We start from the raw sequence: 26,785 nt of genomic DNA, 5'->3' as shown, positions 1-26,785 counted from the left end.
TTGTGGGTAATTATATCCTGGTACCTAAAAAAGCGGGGATTATTGTTCTCAGTAGCAGAGAGAGATCAGGGCTGTCAGGAGTTCACACTGGATTATAATAGTGTGAAGCTATTATTGTGTTTATTGGTAGATATCTTTTTGTAAATACCGACAGTTTTCTTTTTGCTATCTTTGCTCATTTTTGTAAGTTTGATTTTCGATGCACCCCTAATAAGCACCCTTGCACTATAGTGCTAAATGACTCCAGCCATTTTACTCTTCGGTCACAGCCCAAGTATCTAACAAGTCATTAAACAAATCTTCTCAGGATGCATGAGGGATGTGATGACACTTCCCAGTTCTGTCCAGGTGCTAACTCATTCCTTTTATTTATAATTTGAAGGCAATGGTAACTTGTTTTGGTGAAATATTGATCCTGTATTCCCTCCACTGTGAAGATCAATGTTTATAATCATTTGTTCTCCATACAGACTCTGCTCATGGAATCCACAACTGGCAGACTAAGAGTTCTGCTGCAAACATCTCATCTCCTGACTCATTGCCAAAGCCTCTCCACTGTTCATGAAAGACTCTCAGCAATGTAATGAAACATTCTTTACAGATACAGCAAAACTCAAAAGGCTTGAAAGCACTCAGGACAAAACGGTCCACTTGGTCAGCTCATCCATTAGCTGACACATCTAGCACTATTGGTTGCTGTGCTTACATTTCTGGCACAGCATTTTACATCCCTTCCTGGCCCACGCTCTCAACCATCTTGCGGAACAGTTGTAGCGGCTGCATGGGAACCATCATCTCCGAGATTTCCTCCATCACCCACCACTGTGCCTGCCTTGGGCACATTTTGTTTTTATCATTGTTGCTGGATCAAAACCCAGGAATCCCCTGTACAACAATACAGAGGCACCTTGAGAATTCTGGTGTGCAAGAAAACTTCTACCAGCTTCTTGAGGGCAAGGTTAATAAATCTTGGTCCTTTTGACAATATCTATATCGCCATATAATTTTTGAAGAAATATATGATTATGAAGACACGTAGTCCTCTTTTATTGTCATTTAGTAATGCATGCATTAAGAAATGATACATTATTTCCTCCGGTGTGATATCACAAAATACAGGACAGACTAAGACCGAAAAAACTGACAAAACCACATAATAATAACATATAGTTACAAACAGTGCAACAATACCATAACTTGATGAAGAAGTCCATGAGCACAGTAAAGTTCAAAGTTCTCAAATGTCCCACATCTCACGCAGACGGGAGAAGGAAGAAAAACTCTCCCTGCTATGCCGACCACAATCCGACTCTGAGTCATCCGAAAACTTCGAGCTCTGATCAGCTCTCCGACACCGAGTACTGAGCGCCATCTCTGTCCGAACGATTCAACCTCCTTCTCGGTCGCCAAAAGCAGGCAAGGCCGGGGATTTTGAGGCCTACCCTCCGAAAGATTCCCGACCACGTGGTAACGACAGGAGCAAATGGGCGTTTCAGAAATTTCTCCAGATGTTCCTCTGTGCTTTCACGTCCATTCTCCATCAAATCAGAATTGTCCACGGCCCCTATTTAACAAATACGATATCATTTTTCACCTGAGGGCTGCGCACACGCAGGTGCGCCGCCATCTTCTCCTCCCACCGATTTCTCTGATCACACGTGGTATCTCCAATCACATTGTTGCAAGCTGAGCTAGTTAAGTAAAACAACCATAATGTTGCTGACAGGTGAGCTAATGCATTGGTTTCTTGCATTCTTACAGTATATAGGAAAAAGTTGATTGTATGAAAAGTCTTCATTCATTGACATTTCAAATTAATTTGAGACCATGTATACTTAGGTCCTTTAAGTGTAACCCAAATGAAATAGTCTGAAAACCATGTGGAAAAATGTCTGTGCTCCAGATTCAGACTGCTGCTTACAATGATGAATGGTGAATATGATGATCATGATTATGAGGACACGCAGTCCTCTTTTATTGTCATTTAGTAATGCATGCATTAAGAAATGATACGATGTTTCTCCAGAATGTTATCACAGAAACACAAGATAAACTGACTGAAAAACTGACAAAAACCACATAATTATAACATATAGTTACAACAGTGCAAAGCAATACCGTAATTTGATGAAGAACAGACCATGGGCACGGTAAAAAAAAGTCTCAAAGTCTCTCGAAAGTCCCATCATCTCACGCAGATGGTAGAAGGAAGAAAAAAAACTTTTCCTGCCATGAGCTTCCAGCGCCGCAAACTTGCCAATTTAGCATCCTGGAAGCACCCGACCACAGCCGACTCTTGAGTCCATCCGAAAACTTCGCGCCTCCGACCAGCTCTCCAACACCGAGCACCAAGCACCATCTCTGCCGAGTGCTTCGACCCCGGCCCCAGCAACAGGCAACAGGCAAAGCCAAGGATCTGGGGCCTTCCCCTCCGGAGATTCTTGATCACACAGTAGCAACAGCAGCGAAGCAGCCACTTCAGAAGTTTCTCCAGGTGTTCCTCCGTGCTCCTCAGGTCTGTCTCCATCAAATCAGGATTGTGCACAGCCCCTAGTTAACACATACAATATCATTTTGGAGCGGTCGCGCGCGCTGTGTCGCGCCACCATCTTCTCCTCCCCCTCCATAGTCTTTAATTGAATGCTTAGTGGTAACTGAAGCTTCAACTAATAGATCAACTCCCTGCACCCAGACCATGCCCTTTGTTTGTCCCTTGTGGGATGTCTATGGTTGCACTTCCTTTTAATGACTATACAGCTCATAACATCGTTAGCTCCAGAACTCACAGCTCCAGCTACCCTTTGAGGCAGAGTAGGTCTCGGGAGGTGACTAGGCCATATGCACCGCCCTGACTGCCTTCTGATGGTATGTGCTGTAAGACCCATTAGCTGTTTCTAAATGATTCAGATGATCAAAGCTACTCAGAAACAGAAAGAAAGAAAAATATTTATAGAATTGAAATACATAAACACTAAAAAAATTAATAAATTTGTTAAAAGCCAAACTCAACATTAATTAATTAATAATTATTACAAAATCCGAAACAATGCATTTGGAGATATACCAGCTAAATTGATGGGCCAGATGAGAAATGCATTCACAGAACAACTCGATTCACCATTGGGTGCAGAGGGAGAATATAGAGTCTGGTGCTCTCATATTTGCTCTTCTGTGCTGCAGTACGGAATCACTGCCCCGCGCAATGGCTTAAAAATTATTTCACCTGCAACCGACCTCTACAAAAGGTTAGTTCATGTCTCTGTGGTGAAATAATTAGAAGAATATTCAAATTATACTTGTTTGAAGGGAGAAGGGGAGAACTCTTCAATTAAGATCATTTTGTTAGATGCAGCTTCCTGTAGGCATATTTTAAAATTATTTAATTATTAGAAGTATTTAATTAAGGTGCCATGCAGCAATGTCAGTATGCTTTGGCTCAGTTGTTTTCAGCTATATTAAATCAGGTCAAACAAATGGAAATTAATGCTCGTGATAAGTATCTTTATTGCAATAAAGCTGCACTTTTATACCTCTGACATATAACATACACCAAAGTTTATTTAATGCAAAAATATGTCCAATTATGATGAATCCTGGGTTGTATTTGAGTTCATTAACATTTGTGGATTCTTGAATAGAAACCCAACCATTGAAATTTCACCCTAATCTGACAATCATGCCCAGAGCAGAAATAATTTACTTCTATGCATCCTTAGTATGGATGGAAAGTAATTTGATAAAAGAACGAACATTCATTTTAAATCCCAAGAAATGATTGAGTCTAAATTGTGAACTTGTTAAACAGAGCACATCTCTCAGCAGATATATTCATTTCACAAAATGTTACAAAGCACCACAGAGAGAAGTTAGTTCACATTAATCATTTAAATACAGATTTCTCAAGATCAATTATATCCAGCCTAAAGGCAAAAGGAAAATGTAAGCACTATGATGGCCTCTTTGCAATACTTACAGTATGCTGAATGTGACTTTACTGAGAAGTGAAGTATTCTGGGGATTTTTAAATTTTTACTTGAAACTAAGATTTGGATTAAGTGATCAGGCTGTTAAGGTGGTAAAGAAGATGTATAGTATGCTTACAACAGGAATTCTGCAGATGCTGGAAATTCAAGCAACACACATAAAAGTTGCTGGTGAACGCAGCAGGCCAGGCAGCATCTCTAGGAAGAGGTGCAGTTGACGTTTCAGGCCGAGACCCTTCGTCAGGACTAACTGAAGGAAGAGTGAGTAAGGGATTTGAAAGTTGGAGGGGGAGGGGGAGATCCAAAATGATAGGAGAAGACAGGAGGGGGAGGGATGGAGCCAAGAGCTGGACAGGTGATAGGCAAAAGGGATACGAGAGGATCATGGGACAGGAGGTCCAGGAAGAAAGATGGAGGGGGGACCCAGAGGATGGGCAAGGGGTATATTCAGAGGAACAGAGGGAGAAAAAGGAGAGTGAGAGAAAGAATGTGTGTATAAAAATAAGTAACAGATGGGGTACGAGGGGGAGGTGGGGCATTAGCGGAAGTTAGAGAAGTCGATGTTCATGCCATCAGGTTGGAGGCTACCCAGACGGAATACAAGGTGTTGTTCCTCCAACCTGAGTGTGGCTTCATCTTTACAGTAGAGGAGGCCGTGGATAGACATGTCAGAATGGGAATGGGATGTGGAATTAAAATGTGTGGCCACTGGGAGATCTTGCTTTCTCTGGCGGAGAGAGCGTAGGTGTTCAGCAAAGCGGTCTCCCGGTCTGCATCGGGTCTCGCCAATATATAAAAGGCCACATCGGGAGCACCAGACGCAGTATATCACCCCAGCCGACTCACAGGTGAAGTGTTGCCTCACCTGGAAGGACTGTTTGGGGCCCTGAATGGTGGTGAGGGAGGAAGTGTAAGGGCATGTGTAGCACTTGTTCCGCTTACACGGATAAGTGCCAGGAGGGAGATCAGTGGGGAGGGATGGGGGGGATGAATGGACAAGGGAGTTGTGTAGGGAGCGATCCCTGCGGAATGCAGAGGGGGGGGGAGGGAAAGATGTGCTTAGTGGTGGGATCCCGTTGGAGGTGGCGGAAGTTACGGAGAATAATATGTTGGACCCGGAGGCTGGTGGGGTGGTAGGTGAGGACCAGGGGAACCCTATTTCTAGTGGGGTGTCCTGTACTGTTCTATGTTCTAACAGCCAAATGCATGTCCATTGTCTGGACATTCACCCTACTTTATCCACAACAGGCCATTTGGGTTATGGAACTTGTTGCAGCCACTTGGGTAATGGAACTTTGCCCTTACAAAATTTACAAATCACTATCCAAAATTCTGAGATATGGGATAAAATTTTCTCTCTCAGAATTTTTAAGAAGTTAATAAATCAACTGCAATTTTTAAAAATCAACCACTATATATATTTTTTCAATTTTGTCTCTGGATGTGTGTGATATGATGTGGCCTCCCATTACTGTAAATCATGATACAGACTGTTTTCTGGGAATATGATGTCCCTACTCCAGTAATTCCAGGGTCATTTGTCCACAAGTTGGCTATGAGGGCAACCAAAACATTTAATTAAACTCAGAATAAAATGGGCAGCGAGGCCTCCTTTTCAAATGTTAAACAAAGACCATTTCGACTGAGAGTGCCTTCAAAAGCAGTATTCCAGCATAAGTTACTGGTAAAATATAAAGGTCAAGAATGTAAGTTTAAGCACCAAGGTTATTGTCACACCATCTAGGAGGGCATCTTAGTACAGTACTAAGAAATTGTGACGTAAATGGAGATGCTGTTCTTGATCCAACCTCATAGGGAGGGGAGTTGGGGGGGAGGGGTTGATGAATTTTCCCTTTGCCGTTAGTGTGGATTGGTGACCACGGCAGAAAAGCATTCAGCTGCCAACGTAAAATAGGTTGCCATGTTACTGCTGGGCTGTTTGCATACCATCTCCTTTTGTTTTCTTGTACTTAATTCAGGAGAACCTGGAAGATTCTTTATCAACATCTAAAAAGTGAATCAGTTAACAACCATCCCTTAAATAATTTCTCCTTCCAGTAAACACATTCCCCCCCCACTCCCTCCCTCTATTCGCCACTCTGACCTTTTACCTCTTCTCACCACCTATTACTGCCCCCTGAATCTCCTTCTCCTTCCCTCTTTCCTATGGTCCACCCTCCCCTCTTATCAGATTCTTACTTTTTGAGCCCTTGACCTTTCCCACCCACTTGGCTTCACCTTTCACCTTCCAGCTAGCCTCTTTCCCCTCCCACCCCCCACCATTTTATTCTGACATCTTCCTCCTTCCTTCTCAGTCCTGAAGAAAGATCTCGGCCTGAAACATTGACTGTCTATTCATTTCCATTGATGCTACCTGACTTGCTCAGTTCCTCCAGCATTTTGTTTGAGGTGCTCCCTTAACTAACACCAAATATTCATTGTACCCCTCTTTGTAGATCTAGCTGACAGAATATACCTGCATCATTTACCACCAATATAATAATTATTACAATTGAAAGCAACCACTGTAGGAAAGAGCAATTTGATATTATGTGAGGCCTGCTTCCCATTAGTACATGGTTTCTTATATTTCTAAGAGAAAGTTTTTTCCAAGAAAATTAGTCAGGTATAATGTCAGTGACAATTATATCATGCATGTATTATCTACCTCTAAAATTCTTTGTTGTGCTCTTATCAAAAACAGAGGGTACAGTTATTAAAAAATGACACTGTAGGAAGGGATAAAGCAAGAAATACAGATAATTTGAGCCTTTCCAGCCTTCACAGAAACAGAACCAACTAACTTAATGCAGGGCTTTCAACCTTAGATGCTAACACTCCATCTCCTTCCGCAGATGCTGAGTGTTTCTAGCATTTTCAGTTTTCCTTTGAAATTTCCAGCGTCTGCAGTATCTTGATTTTCATTAACTTAATATAGGCATCCGTTAGTCTCATGAGACCATGGATTTGAGCCTTGGAAAGTTTCCAGGGCGCAGGCCTGGGCAAGGTTGTATGGAAGACCAGCAGTTGCCCATGCTGCAAGTCATCCCTCTCCACGCCACCGATGTTGTCTAAGGGAAGGGCATTAGGACCCATACAGCTTGGCACCAGTGTTGTCGTAGAGCAATGTGTGGTTAAGTGCCTTGCTCAAGGACTCACGTGCTGCCTCAGCCAAGGCTCGAACTAGCGACCTTCAAATCACTAGACAAATGCCTTAACCACTTGGCCATGCACCAACACTTAATAACTGCCTCTATTTCCTACCCAGCACAAGCCATCTAACAAAACACGTGGCACTTTAAATAATCCATCTTGACAAGTTGTCTATTAAGGAAAGTTCTCCATAACATCAGTAGGAAGATCAATCACACTGCAATTTCATCCATTACTACAAATGGTTTTGTGTGCACAGAAACATATTGGAAAGAAATTAAACACGGATTGATATTTCCTTCAAATGGTAACTGGATTAGAGTTTAATCATCAAAATGGGGTCTGGCAGAGCTATCATTCACTCAGAAAAGCAACAGGTTAATCTTCACATAAACTGGGTCATAGTAGCAGAAAATAAGCATCAAACTTACAAACTGGAGTCCTTGATAACGGGCAATTGGAAAGTCCTTCACGATGTAAGTTGGTAAGTATAGACAGGTTGGGAGAACGTGTTTCACCCGTGATGGATCTATTGGTGGAGCTGGAAGGAGAAAGACAGGTCCATTTATATTCGAGAGAACCACAAATAAGCAAAGATGGCATTTGCATGTCTGCATGTGTGTCGCTGTGTGCCTGTGTGTGTGTCCACATTTTTGTGTATGTGTGCATCTGCCTGTGCAATTTGTCTTTGTTTGTGCATCTACTATGTGTGTGCACATGTCTATTTGCCTGTGTTTGTCTGTGCACTTGTATGTGTATACCTGGGTGTATGTCTGTGTATGTCTATGTCTGTGTGTGTGTGTGTGTGTGTGTGTGTGTGTGGGGGGGGGTGTGCTACTTACAATCCATACAATTTCCTTCACAGACTCATCTATAGAAACAGGCCCTTGGCCTTCCATGTCCGTTCTAATCATCAATTTCATTTATCACTTGGTCCACAGACTTGAATATCTTGGCAAGTCACGCCCTCATCTAGATGCTTCTCAGGTGTTTTGGCATTACCTGCCTCCACTATTCCCTCAGGCAGCGTGTTCCAGATTCCAGCCACCAGGATGAAGAATTCCTCCTTCTGATCTCCTCTGAAGCTTCTACCCCTTACTCTAAACTCTTTGGACTTAGACACCTCTGGCATGTGGAAAGGTTTCTCACTACCTACCGTCCTGCTGACCCTCATTCACTTCAGTCAAGTTCCCCTTCAGCCTCCCTGCTCCAAGAAGAACAAGCAGCCTCTACAGTCTCTCCTCATGATGGGGGCAACATCCTGCTGAGTCTCCTCTGCAATCGTTTCCTTTCAGCGCTTGGCAGCCCAAAATGAGTATAGCTCTCAAGTTGTAGACACCAATATTTTATTAAAAATGTTTCATAACCTTTCTTCTCCTACATTCTATGCCTTAATTAATAAAAGCAAATATCCCTGATGCATGCATTACCATCTTTTCTACCTCTGCTACTCCCTTCAAGGATTCTTGGACTAGTACATGAAGATCTCAGTACTCATCACAACTCCCATGTGTGTGTCCTAGTGCATGAATCACTTCATACTTATCAGGATTAAATACATTTTCTATTGGTCTGTCAGCCTTGTCTACCAATCACTACTGATGGCTTTGTGGCCAAGTTTGCGGCCAATACCAAGATAGCTGAAGGGGCAAGTAGTGTTGAGGAAGGACTTGGACAGATTAGGACAATGAGCAATGGATATGAGGAGAAGACAGGAGAATGGGGTTGAGAGGGACAATACAGTCAGATACAATGGTGAACAAACTTGATGGGCTGAATGGCCTAATTCTTCTCCTATGTCCTATAATATATTTCTATAGCCTGAGCCTACCAATTTTAACATCCCATGGCTATCAATCTTTGTGACATCTACAAACATTAATCATAGGTTTAACAACCAAATCCAAGTAGTTTAAATGTGCAGCACCTAGTAATGATCCAGCACCAATCCCTGTGATATGGCTTCAATCACAACCCACCTTGACCCTCTGCTTCCTAGTACTGAGTCAAATATGGATCTAGTTTTCCTACTTGCCTTGCAATCCATGGGCTCTAATTTTCTGGGCCTCTCCCCAAGTAGTCAAAGGTCTTAGTCAAGTCCACCTAGACCATATCAGTGACACCACTCTCATCAATACACCTCTTCAAAAACTTTAATCAAATTGGTCACTCAGGATCAACCCTTAAAGCATACTATAGCTGATTATCTTCGACTAATCGTTGTCTTTCCAAGTGTACATTAACCTGTGTCTCAGAATTGTTTTCATAACTTCCAGACTACTGACGTTACTGCTCAGTTTTTATCTGATAAATGCCAAGCTTCACCTTGGTGGAATTGCCAGAGGTACTGCATGGAAAGGAAGCCCAGAAAAATAACAATACAGTCAGAACAATACAAAACACATGGCCCCAAAAGACCATGCGATACCACCCAGCATCCACAACAGCCTGAACTGAGAGGAAGGATGGTTCTTGTGAGACACATATGAGTCAAATCACACAGTATCCAACCTGATGAAGATAGCAAATGATAAAAATAGTTCTTTTAAACTGCAAGAGATGGTACTGTGCCTTCCAAAATGCTTGCAGATTTTAAAATTCGATGAAAGGCAGTGCAGGTTGCCCTACTAAATATTGGTAAACCTACAAGGGAATCACATGTGTACATGTTTTCTATTAAGATTAATGCATGTGACTGAAACAACGTCACTTTCGGCTTGTTAGGGATTTTGATATATGGGTACCCTGGGGTCTGTTTTCCTTTGTGGATAAGCAAAAGTACAGGCAAGACGATATGCTGGAGTTGATTTCCTCAAGTCATAAAAAGGACTGCTCATATGCAGCATGTTTGCCTTTTGCTCTAACGTCTGCAACATCACTGAGGATGTTTCCTGTTACAATGTGTGGAGGATACATGGAGGTAAAAGTAAAGGAATAATCATTTGTTCAACCTCTCCAGGCCCCTTTCATTTCAAAAAAGTGGTAGGAGAACTGTTATATCCCTACACGTAAAAGGGAAGAAAAATAAACCTGACAATTACAAGCTCGGAATTTAACCTTACTACTGCTGCAGCTTAGATAATCCATTCTGAAACAATTCTCCTGAACAGTCACTTACACAAACATGGACTGGCAAAAGACAGCTTAGACTGTTTTCTAAAGGGCAAATTGTATTGTCAGTGCTATATAAGTCACTGAATCATACAGCAGTGAAACAGGCCATTTGAACTAATTTGATCATGCCGACCAAAATGCCCATCAAAGCTACTCCCATTGGGCCACATCCCTCTAAACTTTTCCTATCCATGTACCAGTTCAAATGTCTTTTAAATGTTTTTTTTATTATACCTGCCTCAACCATGTCTTCTGGGAGCTTGCTCCATATATGTACCACCCTCATTATGAAGTGATCGCTCAATTCTCTTTTAAACATTTATCCTCTCACCTTAAACTAATGTCCTCTAACTTTTGATTTCATTTCTCTGGGAAAAAAATGAGTGTGTGCATTCTCCCCCTCTATGACTCTCATGATTTTATACACCTCAGTAAAATCGCACCTCACTGTCCCACGATCCAAGGAAAGAAGTCTCTGTAAATCAGGCCCTCCAAGGCCTGACAACTTTCTCATAAACTTTCCTTGCACTTTTTCCAGCTTTCTGAAAACAGGGCAACAACAACTGTACAAATTACCCCAGATGCGGCTTCAGTGAAGTACCACGTGCCATGAAAGGTCACCAGCCTGATTTTGAGTGGATTCGAGAGGAAGGAAATAGAATTGATAAATTGCTCCTGGTAAGAGCTAGATTAGACTTCTTGGACTAAATTACTTCTTCTACAATGAATTCTCTCATGGTTCTACAATACTAAAAGATTAAGACTAAGAGGGAAGCAAGATAACATGTTTGAACTAGAAAGTGTAAACAGTTTCAGATCAATGATCTTTAAAGGGAACTGATAAAATGTCTTATTCGAATACTAGCACCTTTTAAAGGTTAAATCAAATGACTTATGTGACAGCGGGCTTCGCTTCGAGATTAACTTAATGGCTTCTATGCTTGCTTCGAACATCAAACCATGGAGCAACCATCATGAGCTCTCTCATCCCCCGATGATCCTATAATTTCAGCTTCTGAAGCCAACATGCAAGTAGTCTTCAGGAGAGTGAACCCACGAAAAGAATGCAGCCCAGATGGGGTACTTGGCCGTGTACTAAATACTGGTGATGATCAACTGGCTGGAGTGTTCACTGAGATCTTTAATCTCTCACTTCATCAGTGTGTGGTATCCACCTGTTTCAAGAAGGCTTCAATTGTACCAGTGCCCAGAAGAGCATGGTGACCTGCCTCAATGTCTATCACCCAGTAGCAGTAACATCCACGGTGATGAAGTGTTTTGAGAGGTTGGTGATGAAACATATCAACTCCTGTCTGAGAAGTGACAGATTCACACAAATTTGCCTACCAGAGCAACAGGTCTACAGCAGATGCTATCTCATTGGTTCTTGTCTCAAGCTTGGATCATCTGGACAGCAAAGATGCATACATCAGGATGCTTTTTATCGAATACAGCTCAGTATTCAATGCCATCATCCCCCTCAAAACTAATCAATAAGCTCCAAGACCTTGGCCTCAATGTTTCCTAGTGCAACTGGATCCTGGATTTCCTCACTTGCAGACCCCACTCAGTTCAGATTGGCGACAATATCTCCTCCACAATATCCATCAGCACAGGTGCACCACAAGGCTGTGTGCTTAGTGCCCTGCTCCACCTGCTTTACACTAATGACTGTGTGGCTAAGCACAGCTCCAATACCATTTTCAAGTTTGCTGATGACACCACTGTCGTAGGCCGAATCAAAGTTGCTGATGAATCAGCATGTAGGAAGGAGATTGAAACTCTGGCTGAGTAGTGTCATAACAACAACCTCTTACTCAATGTCAGTAAGACCAAGGAGTTGATAATAGACTTCAGGAGAAGAAAAACAGATGTCCATGAGCCAGTCTTCAGAAGTGGAGGGGATTAGCAACTTTAAATTCCTAGGTGTTATTACTTTGGAGGATCTTGCCTGGGCCCAGCATGTAAGTGCAATTATGAAGAAAACATGGCAGTGCCACTACTTCCTTAGGAGCTTGTGGAGAATCGGCATAACATTTAAAACTTTGACAGACTTCTATAGATATGTAGTGGAGAGTATAGTGACTAGTTGCATCACAGCCTGATATGGAAATACGATTGCTGTTTAACGAAAAATCCTCCAAAAAGTAGCGGATACAGCAGAATCCATCACAGCTAAAGCCCTCCCAACCAGTGAGCACATCTTCATGAAATGCTGTCACAGGAAAGCAAGATCCATCATCAGCAATGCCCACCACCCAGGGTATGCTCTTTTCTTGGTGCTGCCATCAGGGAGAAGGTACAGGAACCAGAAGACTCACACCGACAGGCTCAGGAACAGTTACTACGACTCAACCATCAAACTCTTAAACCAAAGGAGATAACTTCACTGAACTCCTGTTGTCCCACATTGAAAAGTTCCCACAACCAACGGACTCAATTTCAAAGACTCTTCAACTCTTGTTCTTGATATTTATTGTTTATTTATTATTACTTCTTTCTTTTTGCAATTGCACAGTTGTCTTCTGCACTCTGGTTGAACACCCTAGTTTGGCGGTGGGGGAGGGGTTCATTCATTGATTCTGTTGTGGTTATTAGTTTATAGATTTATTGAGTATGCCCACAAGAAAATGAATCTCAGGGTTGTATATGGTGACATTTATGTACTTTGATAATAAGTATTACTTAGAATTTCAAACTTCTGTTTTTTCTCTCCATAGGTGTTGCCTGATCTGCTGAATATTTTCTGGTTTTATTTTAGTTTTCTGAAATTTGCAATGTTTTGCTCTACAGAATAGCATATTTGATTTGAAATAATTTTAAGTTTAATTTCTTTTTATTTTCTCCAAAATTACTGATATATTCTTCAATATATGTTCCATCTGAACTCCCTCCAGCTTATTACCAAAAGCATACAATTATTGTTTAACTGGTACCCTGGACAGTTAACACATGAAACTAATTGAATTAGTGATAATGAGTATTAAAGTAGTATCTACAGTTTAATGTTCAACCTTTGCTCATGATTAATGCACTTTTTTATTTAAACATTATTCAAACTAGCCTCTATAACTTGCATTGTACCTGTGAGTTATATTAACATTGTATAATTATTCAAAGTTCAAAGTACCTATATATCAAAGTGTGTATACAGTATACAATCCTGAGATCGTCTCCCCACAGACAGCCATGAAACAAAGAAGCACCATGGAACCCATTTCAAAGAAAACATCAAACATCCAGCTGCATTAAAAAAAAGGAACTAATGGCAAAAAACAAGTGAAAAACACAGAATATAAAATATTGAACTGCAGAATGCTCGAAACAGTCTACAACTATTCAGTTTAGTTCAGTTCAGTTCAATTTAGTGCTATATCATTCGTTGAATACAGGCGCAGAGCCAGTCAGCCTCGATCAAAATCGCACAAAATAGCAATAAAAAAGGAGTAACCAGCAACAGATATAACGTGAACTGCTGAAACCAATCCACAAATTGCGTTGATTAAACCTTGCCCAAGACCCAAGGCTCTGGCACCAGTGACCAAAAGGGAGAGAGGGAGAGAGAGAGACTGGTCAAACACAGGCGCCTTCCTCCAGAGGCAGCGAGCGAGAGGGAGAGAGAGACCAGCCAAATGCAGGCAGATGACACTGAACACCCGCTCGCCTTCCACGCTCATTCTCGTTGATTTCATTCTTGCTTGAGGCTTCAATCAGCCAGCTCGGTGAGAAATGGAGACGATCATGGTCTCCAGGCTTCTTGGCCAGCACATTCCACTCCCCACTCCAAACCTCACCAAACTCCTTCGGAGACAGCAAAGTGCCAGATCGCTTAATCAGCCCGAAAACACGCCATCAAAACGTAAATCACAGGTTCCAATCACATGCAGTTTAGTAGCAGAACCGAGTATGAAATAAGAAGTAAACGAAGTAGTTTTGAGATCTGTCTGAATGACGTCATTGTTGGTCACGTTGTTCGCGGGTGCCATCTTCTTCAGCTTTTAATAGAGTGAATATCAAAGAACACACAGTGCCTCAGTACCAGTGATATTATGTGCACTGTTTCAGAGAGCTATGTAGGATATAGTTTTACAGTGAGCAAGGGTGTATATAGACAGGATGTGACAATGAACATGGTTGAATATATAGTATTACAGTGAGCAGTCTAAGATATAGAGTGTCACAGTATGTAATGTAGGATATTTTGTGTGAGTGTGGCATGATACAAAGGATGTAATGAAGCAGTGTAGTGTTTAGTGTATATGAACACATAGGATCTTACAGTGCGCAGAGCAGAATACAGAATGAGAAGACTAACATACAGGGGTTACTGTAAACTGTGTGAGATTTTTAAATTCACTTTTTTATGGTGCAGGTGGCACAGGTAAGTCCAAACATTTATTGTCCATCTCTAGAGTGCGTTACAGTGAGCAGTGTAACAAAAAAATAGGGATTATTGCAGTGTGCAAAAAAAAGCAAGGCAGAGCATCCAAAGGGATGAGCATTATATATTTTCTTAGGGTGTTTATTTTGAACACTATTGAGATAATCCCTATAATTTGCATTGTGAACAGTACACAGTTTATTACAAAGTGTTAGAAGATCAATTTGTTAGTCTGTTAGGGAAAGTTACCAGCAAAAAAGCATGACATAGTTTAGAATGTTACAGGGAGAATGTCAGCGAGCAATATATTCAGCAGTGCCTAAGTCATATTATAGTCTGACAGAGATTAGCAGTCGAAAAGTAGATTGAACATATATATATATACATATATATTACACTGAGCAGCGAAGATCATGCCGGAGTCAGTGAGGCATGAGGGGTATGTCAATGTTGCAGTGATCAGTATAGGCAATGTCGGAGTGTGTTATAGTGAGCAGTGTAGGCGGCGTCAGATACTCTTACAATTGAGAGTGTAGGACATGTCAGAGACAATTACAGAGAGCAGTAGAAAGCATGTGGAAAAATGTTACATTACCAGGAGAGTGATAACTCAAAACCAAGCACAGTATATGAGAAACTGCAGCTGCTAATTGCTATGGTCACTTCATTTTACATATTTTATGAATACCATACATTTCTTTTAGTATGACAATTTACAAACAAATCTTCAGTCAAATTGCACATTAAGTAGCTCAAGTAACTGTATAAGTCCTGTCATGGATCTGCTGCATGGCTTATAGACAAAAAAAACAAGTGTTAACCTGCCGGCAATTTAATTGCTATCATATCTTCAGCAGTTTGTCTTTACCTAACACATCTAATCAGTTAACAAGTTAGCTTCTGGGCCGATGGGCATTATGTTTTTAAGATTTTTGTTTCAGTAACATAGGATGATAACATTAACATTTACCTCAATGACATACAGATGTACTTTTAACTTTAAAACACATAATTACAACAGCTGAAAAAATGATGTAAAGAAACAGTATTGAATGGAAGAAATCTATCACCTGCTGTTGGACATAGGTGTTGGATAAATTGAAGTATTTTCTTTAAACACACAGAGTCAATTTCAATATTATTATTTTGCTGTACATATTCCCTAGGATACAGCATTACTAGCAACTCCGAACAGTAGGCCTCATTACACTGAAGCCCGGAGAGCATTTAATCTCATTAAACAAGAGCGTGACTGAATGCAATGTATACTGGTAACTAATACAGTACATCAATTCTGTTATCTTTAAGAACATCTACTGCAAAGCACACCAATGCAGAACTACAATCCAACACTATATCCTCCTATATGCAAACAGTGAATACAGTTAATACTAAGCTCCTACCCCAATATTACAAAACTATTAAATGGTTCCCTAGTTCAATAAGATGAACTCAAACTCACAAACTATCCTGCATCATATTGCTACCTGCACTGCACTTTCTCTGTAGCTGTTACTCTTTATTCCACACTGTTATCATTTTACCTTATTCTACCTCAATGTGCTGGGTAGTGATTTGATCTGTATGAACAGTATGCAAGACAAGCTTTTCACTGAATCTCAGTAAAAGCAACATTAATAAACCCGTTCCCCATCTGTGACACAACTAACCCCTTTCTCAAGCTCTCTCCTCATAATGGCAGAGGTTCATGGAAGAACAACCTGTAAGAGGCACTGGGTATGATGGAAGATCAGTGGTGTGGTTTGCACTTCTCAACCCCACCTTACACCTTGCTGTGTAAAATGCTCTCTTGGGCAAAGTATAATTTCCAGTTGCCTGGTTTTTGTTTGGCAATCATCATTTCAAGTCATTGTACAAGCTGTTAGAATACAGCTGAAAAAATATTGCTTAAGTGTGGACTATAGAAAAGATATAAATAAACTTAAACTACAGTTGTTATAACCATTATCATTTGTTACAGTCATTATAGTTTACAAGGCATAGAATAGCACTCTCCACACAATCTCCATAACCTTTCTCATAAAGTACCTTATGAGAAAACTGAACACAATGTATTTGTACTTTGGCAGCGGGCCAAGGACAAATGGAAAGGCAGTGTGAGGGTATCATTGAGGTAATGGCAACCTATTCATGTAATTTCAGATTCCTCCTTGTCTCCCTACATCAAGTAGACACAGGCACATTGTTTTGATGTAATCTAGATATTGTTAAATAGTTGTCATCTGATTCACACGTTAAATGACTTATCTGGCCAACAACAGAAGAAATTGGGTGAGCCAACTACTTTTCATACATATTTTTCATTAACCCCTTGCTGAAAGTTACATGGATTCCAATTGGCATTGTATTGGACCGAGATACTGACAACATAAACAGGACTCACTCAGGAAGAAAGTGTCCCTGGGGTCAGGCTTGAGCATGTCTGCTGCATGTAGCTCCCTGTGCAGCAGCTTTCGACCTCCTCCATGACTCGCAAGGGTTTGTGGGATGTGATCCACACTGTTCATCTTCAACGAAGACTCCTCTAGGGTCAGAAAAGAAATTTTCACACTCAGCGCCAGGGAGTAACTGTACAAAGCAGAATTGAGGGCATATGACACGGAGGCTATATACAGCTGAAGTGCTCAGTCATATTCTCAGAGGCATGCTCAAGAGAGTGCACAGTAATAAACTTCTCCAATAGTGACCAAACCTAAAGTCTGCACTCCACCCCTGGGAGATCTATTACATCCTGCTTAAGCTTGTTTGTTGCAAGTCCTGTGTTTTCAGTTTAATTCTATCATCTAAGTTACGCTTCAGGGGAGTATTAAGTATATTTGGAGCTAAGTTGAATAGATTGGGGGATGAGGAGCACAGGAATTTGAGGCAGTGATGTTATCAAAGGAGGAGTGGGCATAAGGTGCTAGATGGTCATCCTTGTTAAGAGTTCCTTTGTACTCTTTGAACCTTCTTAGATACCTGCTTCACCCACGCAAGGCTCTGACTGAAATGTAAAGCCCTTCCTCTTCTATCCTGAGGGCTGGGATGGTATAGGTACAGCCTGATTTAGCTACCTTGTCTACATGCAGGGTGGGGAAGGCCATACTTCCTTTACATCACTGTTGGGCGTCCAGTGACTCTCTTTCCAATTTATCATACGATATAAACATTGTTGGGTGTGTTGGCAGAGCCATTATATCACTCAGTTTTATAGCACCCTGCATTTTCCAGCCACCTTGTCTAACTGCTCATATATTGTGGTACCTCAAACAGTGAGCACCTGGGCACCATCATTATACCAGGTCCTTCTGGAAAGACAGCAGGTCCCAGTATAGTTGTGGTGCTCATCTGCACTGGAGTTTAGAAGCCACCGGAGAGATGATGCCACACTTTTTCACTTCTGTGCCCAAATATTTACTACGTTTTCCCAGTGTAGCCTGAATAGGTAAAACAAAAGTACTGGCCTCACAACTATCCCACTGTAAATATTTACCACCCAAAACAGCCTGGGCTAGTTGTCAGAGTAGCCATATAACAGAAAGGTTTAGGGGAAGACAGGGAGGCCTGCGAATGGGAATATGGTGAGGTTCAAGGGTGGACAGTTGGCTGGAAAGTAAGGTTGGCTTGGAGCTCGGGGTGCCCAATGTTGTCCTAACTTTGAGGATATAGGAGTGACCTGATACCAAAGACAGCTTCCTGGGGCTGGAAATAAAACACTACCCTCTGGGATCAGCCATAATGAAATGGCAGAGAAAACTCGATGGGCTGAATGGCCTTATGGTCGTATTGCTCACTTTACGGAACTAACCTTTTGTGCTTACTTACTTCCTGGACCTCACATACTGGGAACGTCATTTAGCTAAAATATGAATTAGTTTATGGGTAGAATGCATATCAAAAGGTAGGTTTTTTACAGTGTTATTTCCTGAAAGCTTCTGGGCACTCATGATGTCATTCCCACCAGAAGGAGGCAGTGTCAAAGCCTACTATGTTGACTTTAACATTTAAAACAATCATTTCCCTCATGTCCCAATTAGTGGTGGTGTAATGGCATTTTAACCCTTGATTCTACAGTTCATAGATACTGAACTGCAGAAGTCACATTAATGGAGTACTCATCCAGAGAGCTGGACTAGTGATCAGCTGTCTAATGTCCTTCAGGGAAGGTAATCCCTTATCATTTCTTAGTCTGGCTGATTTGAGATCCTGGACGAATAGAAATGTGGCTGACTCTTGAACGTTTAGCAAACCGCTCATCTCAGTCGTAATTATGGATGGCAATAATTGCTGCCATTTTCAGACATATTCAAATTCCATCAAAGAATAAACTATTTAGAAGCTTGTTCTCCATCTAAGTATATAATATTGTATCTCATGTTTGTTATATTTTATTGCCAGAAGCTTGCTCCAAATTCTGAAATGGAATACACTGCAAACTTATCTCATACCATCAAACACTAATTTCTACCATGAATCTTCATGATCATATATGACAGCACATAGTGTGTTTTCATCCAGTATGCCATGATCCACCTTCAGCAATGCAAAGAATGGAAGGCAGCTATAAGTCAGAGTAATCATTAACAGGTGTAGTCCCAAACGGTACTTGGATTTAACTTCAGAACAAGTGGGAAAAGGAAAAATTGCTTCAAGCTAGAATTGTATATGTTGTTGAAATGCCAGCCAAGCTACTGTTTGAGTTGTAGTATGCACATTGCAGTGTATCAGATCACTTTTTCATTGGGCAAGGACTAACCAACAAATGAAGAGTAAATAGTGATAGAATCTGAGGGGAGTTGATGAAAACGTGGGGAGAATAAAACGGGATTCGTGTAAATGGGTGCTTGTTGGTTGGCACAAACTCAGTGGGTTGAAGGGGCTATTTTAATGCTGTATGACTACCAGTAGAAACAGTTGAAGAGCAATGGTTCAATGAATGATGCAGAGGGCCTATCGGCAGGGACACCACTTAAACCTGAAAACAATGAGATGCCAGGGTAGAGAAGCTGCAATACAGGACTGATTGGGTGTAAAGATGGATTGATTTGATCCTGCTGAAAAGTAAAAACAGCATGTAGTAAACAAACGCAATACACACAAAATGCTGGAAGACCTCAACAAGTCAGGTAGCATCCATGGAAATGAATAGATAGTTGACATTTTGGGCCAAGACCCTTCTCCAGGACAGAGGAGGAAGGGGGAATATGTCAGAATAAAAAAAGGTGGGGAGAAGGGGAAGGAAGTTAGCTGTAAGGTGATATGTGAAGCCAGGTAGGTGGGAAGGGTCAAGAGCTGGAAAGAAGGAATCTGACTGGAAAGGAGAGTGGACCATAGGAGAAAGGGAAGGAGGAGAGAGGACACAGGGGGAAGTTGTAGGCAGATGAGTAGAGGTAAAAGTCAGAGTGGGGAAAAGAGGGGGGTGGGGGATGAATTCTATTTGCCAGAGGAGAAAGTGATAAACAAATCTCACAGAGTGGATAAGTTTAAATCTCTACATCTCTAGCATATATGGTCAGGAATGGTGGTAACCAATTAACAGGAGAAAGTGGTTTAAAGAATATTCCCATCATCAACAATAACAGGAACCAGCAGGTAGGTAGTAAAAACCAGGAGTAACCCTTCACCTAGTGTGCCCAACAGATGATCCACCTGGGCTATATCTGAGATCCTCACTGTCACCAAAGCTAGTGTCTAACTAACTGAGTCACTTCTTGTGATTTCAAGAAATGACTTACAGTGCTGGCTATGGGATGAGCTATCCTCTATGACTATAACACTGACATCTACTAGGAAAAGCTGGGAGTTTCCCTATCATGCTTTGTTCACAAAAAGCAGGACAATCCCAATCTAAATCATAGAGTCAAACAGCATGAAACAGGTCATTCAACCCATAATATTGACACCACTTGTGCTAATTCCAGTATTTGGCCCATAGCCTTTTATGTCCAGGCGATTCAACTTCTCTGATTTCTCAGTTGTCTAATTGGCTCATATCACCCAGTCAGTCATCTCTCAAAGATCAACAAGGTGATGAAAGGTGTCATTGACAGTGCCTTCAACATACAGTTCCTCACTGAAAACTGGCTCGCCAACAGCCAGTTTGGATCTTATCTGATCACAGCCTTTCCCCACTCAGAATCCAAGGAGCTGAATTCCAATGGTGAAATGAGGAGAATGGCCCCTGACATCCATTTTGTTGCAAATTGTCAAGAAACCTCATGAAATAGCAATAAAGGGAAAACAATCCAGTGGTTAGAGTCATACCTTGCACAAAGAGAAATGGTGTAACTTTCTGAGGGTGATCATCCAGCCCTTGGGCACCACTATAGGAGCCCCTGAGGGCAGTATGTTAGAGCAAACCATCTCCAGGAGCTTCCTCACTGACCCTCCTCCAACTGTCAGGGGCGGGGATGTTCACTGATGACTACGTAATGATCAAGTCCAATTACAATCCCTCAACCAATGAACCAATCTGTGCAGGCATTGCAGCAAAGCTGACACAACGTGCAGTCTCAGGATGATAAGTAAGAGGGAGCTTTCATGCATGCCATGAAAATTTTAGGCAAAGTTCAACTCCAACAAGAGAACATTTAACTACCTACACTTTTGACGTTCAGTGGCAGGGCCATCACCAAATCCAGCACAATCAATATCCCAGGGTCACCGTTTTCTGGAAACCCAATGGACCCATCACATAGTAAAATGGCTACAAGAGCAGGTTAGAGGCTGGGTGCCCTGCATCAAGTGACTCACCTTGTGAAACCTGAATGCCATCAAGTCTGAGAGAATACTTTCCAATATGCATGGGTAAGTGTAGTTCCAGCATCTCAAATTGACACAATTCCAGGACCTGCACTATCCACCTCCTTAGCATTTACTTCCTAAACCACCAGTGCATCACGTCTCCAGGGAAAGAATCTTCTGAATATATTGCAGATAGTCTCCCAAGCTACTCCAACAGCATCTTCCAAACAAATGACATCAACAAGCAAGGACAAGGACAACAGGCATATTGGAGCACTGCCACTTGCAGGATTTCACCCTTACCCCTCCACCAATTGGAAATACATCAACGATTCTTCGTCATTACTGGTTTTAAATGCCACAGCTCACAGCCAATGGCACTATGGGAGAAGCTTCACCAGGACTCCGGTGGTTCAAGGAGGTGAGGAGTTGTCTCACTACTACCTTTTCATGGGTAAGTAGGGCCAGGCAACAAACGATGGGCTTGCCAGCAATGTTTGGATTCCAATAAATAAATAGACCTCCAAACATCATTTCACCTCATTTCCTGGTTACCAGTGCTGCAAATGGCATTACAGTAAGAGGAGATGGCTTGAACTCTAGTCCTGAATTGATTAAAATGACTCTACATTGTGTATGGAATCAGAAAATCAAAAATAAAGTTAACAATTTCATTAAGTACAACTTTACAGTTTGGGAATGAATACACTAATTTAAATCATTTGTCTTGTTAACACAAGAGAAAGGAAACACCTGCATTGCACAATGAGCCTCTGGCAGTCAACTTAAAATACTCCTTTGCTCCAGAGAGAAAAACCCAAGCTCACTCAACTTTTCCTCATAAGACATGATCTTTAATCCAAGCAGCATCCCAGTAAATCTCCTCAGTACCCTTTCTAAAGCATCCACACCTTTCCTATAATGAGTGGAACAGAAATGAACACAATACTCCAAGTGTGGTCTAACCAGAGTTTTATAGAGCTGCAACATTACCTCATGACTCTTGAACTCTCCTGACTAAATGAATTGCAGGATTCTATATGGTGACATATATATGTACTTTGATAATAAAATTTACTTTGAACTTTAACTAATGAAGGCTGACATTTCATACTTAGCCTTCTTAAACGCACTTTTAACTTGCGTGGCAGCTTGTAGTAGTTTGAGGATTTAGCCAACTACAGGCTACAACTGGGTCTTTGCCATCAGATATGTACCCAATGAACAGGCCTAGTGCCTATAAGACCCAATTTCAAGGTCTGACACGTGGTTCTGGGTAATGCAACTTTTGACTAGCAATGACTGAGCTTTGTTCCATCATCACCGGGTCAAATCTAATGAGCTCCCAGGTCTGTTGACAGCACCTTCAGCCAAGTCAAAAGATTGTGGTTCAAGTCCCATCCCAGAAACTCTGGCAGACAAGCTTGGCTCATTCTCCAATGCAGAACTGCTGCGGCGTTATACAGAGAATCTGACTACCTCTTAAGCGGATTGAAAGACCCCATGGCTTTACATGATGGTGAGAGTATTGTGTGCTTTTCAATACCCTAACCGTACTTGTCTCATGACTAACATCGCTAAATATAGACATTTAGATTATTATAGGGTTCCAGGGACACTACTGAACTGACATTGTGTAATGTGTTTTATCATATTACAACAGGGAATTTTTAGATTATTGCAAGGGGGAAAGTACAATGATACATTTTGGTGAAGGATTGATCAGTGGCTTGGAGGTATGTTTTGATAGCTAGTGCACTTTTATTCATGCACAAACTTTTCTTTGATAAATTATTGCCATTTTCTCTACTTCCAACCTATTGAAGTGAGACGTAAACAATATTGAAGTGGCCACTAGATGGTAGCAGTACATATATGAAAAATAACAACCAACCACCTGAACATGGCATTTCATAAACATAAGAGATATTGCAGGTGCTGGAAATCCAAAGCAATACACATAAAATGCTGGAGGAACTTAGCAGGTCAGGCAGTATCTGTGGAGAGGAATAAACAGTCAACATTTCAGGCTGAGACCTCTTGAGGACTCTGATCTTGGAATTTACAGATGTAGTCACATTGTAAATATAAGCTAATATCTCTGACAAAATCAATGTACAGCATGGATGGACCACATAGTTCTCCCCATGTTTTATCTCTGGATGCTGGTGGCTATCAGCCGACTTCACAGTAGTGCAGCAGTTACTGTGTTCCAGATTTGACCCAATGGTGTCGGTCTGGAATTTGTACACTCCCCCTGTGGATGTATGGTTTCACACACCCCCATCCAAGTCATTTATAAAAAAAATCAAAAAGGACAAGTGTCCCAGAACAAACCTCTGCTGAACAACACCAGTCACCGTCCATTAGGTAGAACTCGCTCCATCTACTTCTGTGGGCTAGCCAATTCCAAATCCACGTAGCCCAATTTCCATGGATCCCATGTCTCATGACTTTCAGGATGAGCTTACCATGGAGAATCTTGTCAAATACCTTACTAAAATCCATACACCACCACATCCATTACCATACCTTCATCAATTTGTTTTGTCAGCTCCTTGTAAAACGCATTCATGCTCATGAGACATGACTTACCTCACAAAAAAGCATGCTGGCTATCCCTAACAAGAATATGCTTTTCCAAAGGCTTTTAAACCCCATCCTTAAAAACTCTCTCCAATAGTTTGTCTACCATTGATGTAAGACTTACTGGTCTATAATTCCCAGGATTATCCCTATTGCCTTTTTGAACAGAGGAACAACATTTGCCACTATCCCATCCTCTGGTACTATTCTTGTGGCCAGTGGAGATGCAAAGATCATCATCACCATCCTAGCAATCTTTTCCCTCACTTCCTGTATTAACCCTGTGTAGATCCTATCTAGCCCTGGGGATTTACAAATTCATATTTTCTAAAAATTTATTTAATGTGTACAGTGAAACAATATTACAAAAAATAAGAGAACATCTTGGGAATTAAAGTTGGCGGTGAAAACATCAATAATTTCAGATATGCAGATGACACTGTGTTAATTGCAAGTACGGAGGAAGAACTACAAACTTAATTGATAAAGTTGTTGAAGAAAGTGCAAAAATGGGTCTATCTGTCAATTACAAAAAGACAGAATGTATGGTGATATCTAAAAAGAAGGAGATTCCTACCTGCAGGCTGAGATTAAATGGGGAAGACATAAAACAAGTACAGAACTTTTGCTACTTAGGAAGCTGGGTGACATCAGATGGCAGGTGCAACTTGGACATCAAAAGAAGAATAGGGATAGTAAAAGACACCTTTACGAGAATGAAGAGTATACTGACCAATACTAAACTAGGCAAGACAACCCGCCTCAGAGTACTGAAATGTTACGTCTATCTAGTTATGTTATATGGCTCAGAATGTTGGATAATATCTAGTAACATGAAGAAACGAACTGTAGCAGCAGAGATATGGTTTTTGAGGAGGATGCAAAGAATATCATGGACGAAACAAATATCTAACAAGGATATCATGAACAGAGCAAACACAAAAAGAGAAATAATATATGAGATCATGAAAAGGCAACATAACTTCATTGGACATGTGATTAGGAAAGAGGAGTTAGAATGCATGGTAATTATGGGAAAGATTAAAGGGAAGAAAGCAAGAGGAAGATAAAGACAAATGATGATGGGGACAGCAGCCAGAGAACTGGAAATGAATACCAATGAACTGATCCACTTGACCTTAAACAGGAGTGTGTGGGCCATGGCAGTCAAAGCTCAAACTGGGCATGGCACCTGATGATGATGATTTTCCAAAAGCTCCAACATTTCTTCTTTCTAAATCTCAAAAAACTACTACCTGTTCTACACTGACCTCACATTCATCAAGGTCCCTCTCACTGGTGAGGCAAAGTATTCATTAGGGTCTTCCCCAACCTCCTCCGTCTCCAGGCACATTTCTCCATTTATTACCAATCAGTCCTACCCTTGCTCTAGTCATTCTCCTGTTTGTAGGAGGTGACAAAAACAACATACTTGTGGGGTCTGTGCCAGTAAGTAAGGTCTTATGAAGGAAAATTCATATTTCATAATTTATTAGAGTTTTTGAGCGTGCTGCTGATGCTGTTAAGTGAATAAAGAGGCATGAGCAGGTTCAGTATGATTGAGATTCAATTAAAGTTTATTGCACAGGGTAAAAGCTCATGGTACTGAGAATGATATATTGGATGATTATCTAATTAACAGAAACCAATGAGTTGAAATAAATTTGTCAAGTTCATTTGACGAGCTCTAGCTAGTAAGGTCCAAAAGAGTTCAGTGCCAGCCATCAATACACAGAATTGGCATTAATGAAGAGATTGAGTACACTGTACCAAATTTGTAGATAAATACATTCAGGCTTATGAGGTATGACTGACCTCTCACAAAGGATAGGTGAGTCAACAAGTTGTGAGGAAGGTACAATGGAATATCAATAAACAAGAAGGCAAACATTTGGCAAATGAAACATGAAATGGGGAAAAGTAAGATTATCCACTCTGGATAGTAAGAAAATTATAATAGTGGTTAAACAGTAGTGAAAGTGATTGGGGAGTCCGTTTTTATCAGTCGTGGAAAGTTAATATGCAGTAGTAAAGAAGGTATGTTAAGGATTATTCTGGAGTTATAAAATTATGGGTAGCAGATATTAATTAAATTAAGAACCAGTCTTTACAATTTAATTTTAACTCATGCTTTGGTGTCATCAAAGCCAATCAGGACACAGCAGTAGCAGCCAGGCCAGTGGCACTGTGGCCGGCTCTGAGACGCAGAAGAGAAGGGTAAAGTCTTGCAGAGTGACAGTGATAGGAGACTTGATAGTAAGCGGGAAGGACAGAAGATACTGTGAGCGCTAGAGAGACCTGTACAAAAAGGATGGGTTACACCTGAACCCGAGGGGGACCAATAACCTTGGGGGCAAGTTTACTAGAGCTGTTGGGAGGGTTTAAAATAATTTGGCAGGGGTTTGGAAACCAGAGTGATCGGGCTGAGGATAGGGCAGTTGCTATATAAATAGATGTAGTATGTAGTGAGACTGTGACAGAGGCCAGGATGATGATAGGGCAAAATTGCTGTCAGTGGGATAGGTTCATGAATAATATGGGAGCAAAATTAAAAAGGGTGAAGAATAGAGACCTGAAAGTGTTACATCTGAATGCATGCAGTATACGGAATAAGGTAGATGATCTTGTTGTGCAATTAAAGATTGGTAGGTATGACTTTGAGGGCATCACTTAGTCATGGCTGAAAGGTGATCATATTTAGGAGCTTAACATTCAAGAATACACCTTGTATTAACAGGACAGGAAGGTAAGCAGAGAGGGTGGAGTGGCTCTGTTGGTGAAAAATGAAATCAAATTTTTAGAAAGAGGTGACATAGGATCAGAA

At 41.2% G+C, this 26,785-nt stretch overlaps 1 protein-coding gene across 1 annotated transcript in view; it reads right to left on the bottom strand.

The window, feature by feature from the left end:
• Positions 1-26,785, bottom strand: part of LOC140205083 (N-acetyl-beta-glucosaminyl-glycoprotein 4-beta-N-acetylgalactosaminyltransferase 1-like) — an 872,662-nt gene that overhangs the window by 112,523 nt on the left and 733,354 nt on the right. The window contains exons 10-11 of the mRNA XM_072272248.1: positions 17,036-17,176; positions 7,568-7,677 (exon numbers count right to left, since the gene is read on the bottom strand). Of these exons, the coding sequence (XP_072128349.1) occupies positions 7,568-7,677; positions 17,036-17,176 (251 nt within the window). The remainder of the gene's footprint in view (positions 1-7,567; positions 7,678-17,035; positions 17,177-26,785) is intronic.

The sequence above is a fragment of the Mobula birostris genome, chromosome 11 (genome assembly GCF_030028105.1).
Source record: "Mobula birostris isolate sMobBir1 chromosome 11, sMobBir1.hap1, whole genome shotgun sequence".
In the NCBI taxonomy this organism is placed as follows: Eukaryota; Metazoa; Chordata; class Chondrichthyes; order Myliobatiformes; family Myliobatidae; genus Mobula; species Mobula birostris.
This window is presented reverse-complemented; position numbering and strand designations above follow the sequence as displayed.